This window comes from Coptis chinensis, chromosome 4 (assembly GCF_015680905.1).
Source record: "Coptis chinensis isolate HL-2020 chromosome 4, ASM1568090v1, whole genome shotgun sequence".
NCBI classification, from domain to species: Eukaryota; Viridiplantae; Streptophyta; class Magnoliopsida; order Ranunculales; family Ranunculaceae; genus Coptis; species Coptis chinensis.
Genome location: NC_141459.1, coordinates 34,438,030 through 34,445,454, shown reverse-complemented (window position 1 = coordinate 34,445,454; position 7,425 = coordinate 34,438,030). Strand labels below are relative to the sequence as shown.

Here is a 7,425-nt window from a genome sequence, read left to right as displayed (position 1 = left end):
TAATATCAAGATCAAATGCTGAAGCTGAATATAGAGCTATGGCATATGAGTTATGTGAGTTGCTGTGATTGAGAAATTTGTTGTAGGACTTGGGTTTTCAACAAAAAGTGAAAATGAATCTGTATTGTGACAATACGTCAGCTATAGAGATAGCTCATAATCCTATTCAACATGATCGGACGAAGCATGTGGAGATTGACAGACATTTTATCAAAGAGAAACTTGAAGCTGAAATTATTACTTTTCCATTTGTAAAGTCTGAAGACCAACTAGCAGATGTCCTTACTAAAGCAGTGGCTAGCAAGGTGTTTATTGACTCTCTTGTCAAGTTGGGCATGTGCGATATCCACGCACCAACTTGAGGGAGGGTGTTGGAATATTTGTTATTTTATTTGAGCTCCTTCTTGTATATCAATAAAGATTATCAGAAATATTCATTCAAACATCTTTGACACTTCTGAGATTTTTGAGAAAACCCAAAAACACATTTTGAAAGATCATCCGGTCTTGGTTAAACAATTTGCAAAATGAAGTAGTTGTGATGTACTTCTATTGTAATGTTATACTTTGAAGATTCAATTGTGCCAGGCTAAAAGCCTTTGAAAGTGATGTATGATGAACCTTTTTCTAATGACTAGACTCTTAGAGAACGCATGTAAATTCCTATGTTTTAATAATACAGGTAGGGGTCTCCTTACCCCAAAATCTATTCAAAAAACAAAAAAAAAAAAACGAAGGGACACACAAATCTCTGAGAATACTGTTCTCTCCCAGATCTATAGTCCACAATCCTTGCTGTAGCGAACCAGCTTGCGTATAAATTTGAATGCCCAATAAAAGATACAAAAGTTCAGAGAGAACTCGAACAAACTCATAATGGATTTACTGCTATTGTAACTAACTCGAGAGTTTGACTTATACACATATTTCTGTTATTGATCCAGCTAATCTAGATGGGCTGACTAGGATTTGTTTTTAAGAGCTCTAGCTCTGTGTCTTCTCTTGAAAACATCTTGCCTGAACCTTTTTGTTTCGCTCTGTATTTCCATGAAAGGTTTCCTTTCTATGCTTTCTTTTTCGCTCTCCAGCATCCTTTTCCTCTTTTTAACAGCCATAGCTGCTGCTTTGTTCTTTTGTTCCTGACGTTCTGCCTCTTCCTGTAAACAGTTTTTATGAGACAAAATTGTTAGGCTGTTATGTCAGTGCTGGAGTTGATAATGCATGCTAGGTAAAAGAAACACAATATACATATATGCAGGAAAGTACATACAAGCATATGACACAATCAATCACCTTAAAAAGTGTGGAAAATGCTTGCTCATTAAAGTGGAACCTGAATAATACGTGAGGACTTCTCATTGAATGCGAGATTTTGCTTTACTCTTTGGTAATGCCACATTCCTTGAGACGACGAAAGGCTCAAATTGTGATATAATGTTCCGTACCAAGAATAAATATTTTGGCAATGAAAAGACTAAGACGAAATATGAGTATGGCGTAATGACGAAGGAGAAGATGATGACAACTATGACATAGCAAAAAATAGTTCCCTGGAGCCTACTGTGAAAGTGTATGACAGGCACAGATATCAGGTAGGATTCGCAGATTTTACATAGCAAACCCACATTAGCAATGCATCCCTTCAAGTCAAGAGAATGAAGAGTACCTGGAGATCATGAATGAGGGTGTCAAGCGATTTGATCTTTCTGTGCGGCCAACGAGGAATACCAAGTTCCCTGCATTTCCTCTTGAGTACAGTGAGTCCAACCTTCAGATTCCTCGAGGCCTCTGTGATTGGTAGACCAAAATATTTCACTAGGTCGTCTAATGCAATTCCAGCGATGCGTTCCGAAACTGCTTTCTTTTTCTTCTTCTTGGGTACATCCCCTGTAATGTTTCATATATATAAGTATAACTTTAAGGATGTCAATAACATCATGAGAAAACAATGTAAGAATTACTCCATTACATGATTATTATAAGCAATTTTGATTTATTTTTTCACTAAAGCATAATGCAATTAGCAGCCGCACTTCCAAAGTTTTATTCGCAATATGTATAACAAAAGTAACAGTTTGAATATAAAACTTATGCTTGCACCCAGATAGAGAAAAGACAGAGTGGTGTGCCTATCAAAATCATATGACGGAAAACCTATCTGATGTCATATACTAATACTACATTTTCTATATAGAAAAGGGAAAAAAAATATGTTCTCTGATCACAAGTAATAATAATAATAATAATAATAATAATAATAATAATAATAATAATAATAATAATAATATTGTAATAATAAAAAGAAAACAAATAAACACATAAGCTAATGTTGTACACATCTGGAAAACCACCTAGAACTATTTCAAGGTGACTTTCAGTTCATCAAGAGATGCTCTTAGTGCACTTTAGCCTCAGTTTTACAGTTACTCAAGCTATACATTACTTGGGAAGGGAGGAAGAGGGGAGCAAATTCTATTTTCTACAATCTCCACAGGAAATGTTGGAATGCAAAATGCGAACCCTGTAAATTGAGGACGCTTTGGTGATTCTCTGATGCTGATGGAACACCAGTGGCACAGGGAAGACAGTTGAGATCTTGATCAAACACGGGAACAACTCTTTCCAAACCATGATTGTTATCAGAGTCCTCTTCACATATATTTTCATCTGCAATTTCTGATGGAAGTGTGTTTTCTACTCTGCATCTAAATTGGAACACGTTTTGAAGATCATCAGCCAATGTCGGGATCGATTTCAATTTCGGATTCCTGAAAATTAGACAACAAAACTTATATAATTATACTTGAAATGTTTACAAATAGTAATATGTAAGCAAGAGTCTTTTACCAAGAATATTAGATGCCTTTGATGATATGATACCTATATGAATATTAGCATACATATTAGGGACTTCATTTCTTTGTTATGTGGAAAGGGCCCCTTTTGATTAGGAAAATTCCATTCCTTCTGTGAAATACCAAATCGAGTACTTACCTCCGATTAGATGCATTTTACTGATAGTCCACAGAGACGTGTGGTAAACACTAAACACCTTAGATTTCAGGTTTCATAACCATGTACATACAATTTGCTATATCCTGCATCTTCATGGACTATTCTGTTTCTGCATATAGATAAAATAAATAAATACATCACTTTGAAGACTTCCTTGACCCTTTATATTTATGTGTGCCCCATAGGACCGTATGATCCACGCCTATATATGAACATGGGGAAGCTCGCGGGAAAAGAAAATCTGAAGAAGGATTACAAAATATGTGCATGTTTCTAATATTATCCTTAGCAGCTAAACTTTCTACCCCCCCACCACCACACACACACACACAAAGCGACCAGTGAAATAAAAATCTGCTTGGTTTTCTTTGCAAAATAAAAAGTCACAGACAAATAGTCCCTTGAAAATCATATATATATATATATACCAGCATCGAACTTTTAATTGTAAGCAAATATAGAAGTATAAGAAACTTTGGTAACGGTGATGATGAAATCACTGAATCAATAGACAATTTCATCTGAATTTAAACCCAGATAAACAGTTAGTTATTTGCCAACAAGTTGCCAACTTCTTAAATATTTTTTTTTATGCTTTCTGCTACTACCTTATTCGTGAAAAAGAGTAACAGTACTTAATCAAAAGCAATACAAATCCATCCTAGAGACGTTGTTACTAGAAGGAAATCCTTCCACGTTTATGACTGGCATCTCTTCTACTAGAATTCATCCTTGTGTCAACTCCACATTTTTTTCTCATATAAACATGAAATTACACGCTTTAAGCTCAACTATATCCACAAAGAAATGAGGAATTCACCTGTAATGTTCTGTTTCATGGATAGGTTGCCTGAATGGAGTGGACAACAGGTAGGCTTTGGTCACGTCATAAATTATCCACCTACGCTACATCTCTTTTAATTTGAGAAATTAACATGTTTATTTCCAAAAAACAAGCATGCAGAGGTGTAGAGCATACAGACTTTCACATAGGGTATCCCAGCCTTGAGATTAAGGCTACAATGACCAGAAAGTGAATGTCAACTTGGACTTGCATTGACTTTGGTAGCGTCATAAACAACGATAGAAAGTTCAATGCTTAACAAGATGAATGATTATAACCCTATGTCGAAATTTAGTAGCCATCATCATATATCTATTGTTCTTCCTCACCACCAGTCCACCGCCACAGCCACCATCAATGGTTCTGTTTTATATAAATGGAGTAGACCTAACCCCAATATGTCATTCCACTCTATCTAGATACCACTATCGTAAGCAACTATTTCACATTTATACTGTTATCAATACACATTATGCAGAAATTTCTTCAAAGAGGAAAAACAAATAACATCAAGGATTTCTGAATTAGGGGCTTTGAGTTACATGCAATCACTTGAAAAGTAAAAAAAGAAAAAGAAAATGATAAGCTAGACCAGTCCAACTACAGACACAAACAATGATATTCTTAGAAAATCATATAGAAAAATCACTTATAAGTTATAAGTTTATAACTATACTAAGCTAAACCTCTGTTACTAATTAAGAGTAACAAATCAAGACCAATAACAAATGACGCTTAAGACTTTCATCAAAGAGCACATTCAACAGAAGAAAATGGAGGAAGAGCCGAAGAGATAGATACCTTGAAACCACAAGTAGAGAAGGAATGTGGGTTGAATAAGGTGGAAACTTGATGTCAAACACAAGCATGCAAAGCCAGACACCCATCTGTTGTCCTTCAAAAAGCTCTGAAAACTTAACTCTAGACAATTGCAGAAGTGGTTGTGCTACCATTTCCACATAAGTAGAGCTTCTGTTGAACAGAAACTCTCTTTCCACCCCCATTTCCTTTCCATCCTCAACTTGATAAACATGAAAGCTTCTGATCAGTTCTGTAAATACCAACATCATAAAAAAATCAATATTTCAATATAGAATCAATCAAGAAGTATCCAAGTTGAGATACATTGTAATCATCAACAGAAAAACAAGTACATATAACCAAAAAGAAAAGAGAAAAGAGAGAAATGAGTTTTCTTTCATTGATCTTAGAGTACACAACACTCTTTTGATACCTTCATTGATGATGTTCTTGAAAACTGCAAGAGCAGAGAGAAGAGGCACCTTGGAAAACTCCATGAAGAAATTTGCATGACTTGCCTAAGAGACTGTAAAAGGTGGCAGTGAGGGCCATGAGAAGTATTTAATATGACAACAAATACAGGTGGTTGGCAGATTCTCCAAATGTCTCCTGGCTCAGTTTTTGTTCCCTCTTTTTTAACTTGTTCATTTTCAGTAAGTGAATATTTTGTTTAGCCTTTTTTTTTTTTTTTTTTTTTTTTTTTTCCGATAATCTATATTTTGTTTAGCTTATCAAGAAAAAGAAATAAGTAAAAACATTTATTTTTGAGTTCATCTCAATATATCACATACATCAGAGTGTTCTCTTTCTTTAAAATTTGATACCATACCCCTGTATTTCTATTACTTGTCACACACTTCTCACTTCGGAGCATAGTTCAATGGATCAATTGTTAAACACGGCAAAGCCGAAAATACAAGTATGCTATTTATTCGACACTATAAAGTATCGTGCCGATTCTTTACATTTCGACGTGTGGCAATATAATGGGGCATAAATGCATAATCTGCTTATGAGGGTTAAAAAAAAGATACAAGCGCGCGTGGCTGACATTTTGATTGCACAATATTAATCTAGATAAGGATTTCTTTTAAGTTAGCATCCGCAAATTTTTTTAATTTGTATTTTTGATGGTTCAATTAATTTTGTGAACTCAAAAACACCAAAGGAAGGGGTAAATTCAAACAGTTAAACTGTAATCATTCTTAATGATTAAAGTGGGAGTTAGTGGTTTAGTTGGAAGTGTTTGTATGTAATAAAGATGCCTAAATATCAATTTGAATGCAAAAATGGCAACAAGCAGCCTGTTTAAAGAGCTGTACTTGTCTCACTGGTAAGTGGTAACCTGATTACCTGAGTTTGAAACGTCGTCACATTGAATTCCCCCATTCACTAATTGACCAAGTACTTAAGTAGTAATGGACTGATTACTGTTCGAGGACATTTTTTTAACAAAATCTGGAAAATTAAAATAATACTAATTGTTTTTTTTGGCAAGAGTTACACTTTTTTTTATGTAGTCTCTGAATCTATCTTATTCTTATGTAGTTTGCAATCCAGTCTCTTATATACACATGGAAAACATATTATCGAAAAAAAAAAAATATATATATATATACATGGAAAACAAGGATTACATTGAAATTTTTGTTTGGATAGTGATTCCGTAGCATTACTTGGCATTGCTTCAAGCTTATACTCGAAATGAAGAGAAAAAATTATCGTAAATGCATGCCGGAGACGTGGCACCAATCGGATAGGTATCTTACCTACCATAAAGAACGTGTGCCGATTTACAACTCATGTTTGGTATAGCATTGTCCACTTTCATATTACAGATTGCCATTTGAACTTTTGTGCAACAAACTCCTCTTCTATCCCTAATGGCAAAATGGAATACTGCTAATATATGTCACTTCGTCAGGTTATTTTGCCTAAACTCATAAGAAATAACAATAAAGATCAATGTTCAGCGGGATCGAAAAGAAGTCACCCCTCAATTTGCACTGCACAGGTCGTGAGGATTGAGGAACTCAGACTCATAAGAAAGAATATGCTTTGCCTTGATGCGTGTTGTAAAGTGGAAACAAATAGATATGATTCACCAGTGTAACAAACGTGCGCAGTTGCACGACAATACTCGTGTCATGTGTGGCCTCATGGTATCTACACTAACTTTTTAACACCAAATATTATTTTCCTAGCACCAGCCACCAGTAAACGTTTTTAATCAAGAAGATAAAAAAGCATCAGTAAACTTTCATTCTCGCACACGTAAGTACCCAGTACACTTGTAATCTGATATCTTGAGTTTGATCAGCAGCTATCTAGGGTTAGGGGGCAGATCCCTTTCCATACAGTGCATTCAGTTCCAAGTTTTTGCATAGATTTTTAATGTGGAAAATAAGCGGCGCAAGAACATTTTGCTTCGGCAGCTCTAGAGTTATCTTCTCTACCCCTTGGCTCTCAATATAGCAGTGCCACTATATTACTTCAGGAAATAGTTTCGGTTCACTGGGGTGCATGTTGAATAAGTGGCAGCAATTCAATGTTATGTGCTAGAGGTCTGTACTACCGTAGCTTGGAAAAGTACAGTTAGATATCAGATTACCACCTTAAGTTTATATAACACCTTCAACACCTAGCTTACATAAGAATTGTATTTCAATATTTGGTCAGTTCAGTATGTTCCTAAAATTAATCTCTGTACAAGTTTTTCCACTGTATTCCCCTGCATTCCCCTGCATTGACTTGTAAATTGGTAT

The 7,425-nt window shown here is 35.2% G+C and overlaps 1 protein-coding gene across 1 annotated transcript; it reads right to left on the bottom strand.

Annotated features, from left to right (window-relative positions):
- Positions 1 to 642: 642 nt before the first annotated feature.
- On the bottom strand, positions 643 to 5,196 carry RKD5 (RWP-RK domain-containing protein). Its single transcript, XM_086603950.1, has 5 exons — positions 5,094 to 5,196; positions 4,661 to 4,910; positions 2,521 to 2,768; positions 1,667 to 1,887; positions 643 to 1,157 (listed from the first exon to the last, which is right to left on the bottom strand). Exons 1-5 carry the CDS (start codon positions 5,155 to 5,157, stop codon positions 963 to 965), a joined length of 978 nt encoding a protein of 325 aa, XP_086460076.1. The 5' UTR covers positions 5,158 to 5,196; the 3' UTR covers positions 643 to 962.
- Between the last annotated feature and the right edge of the window lie 2,229 nt (positions 5,197 to 7,425).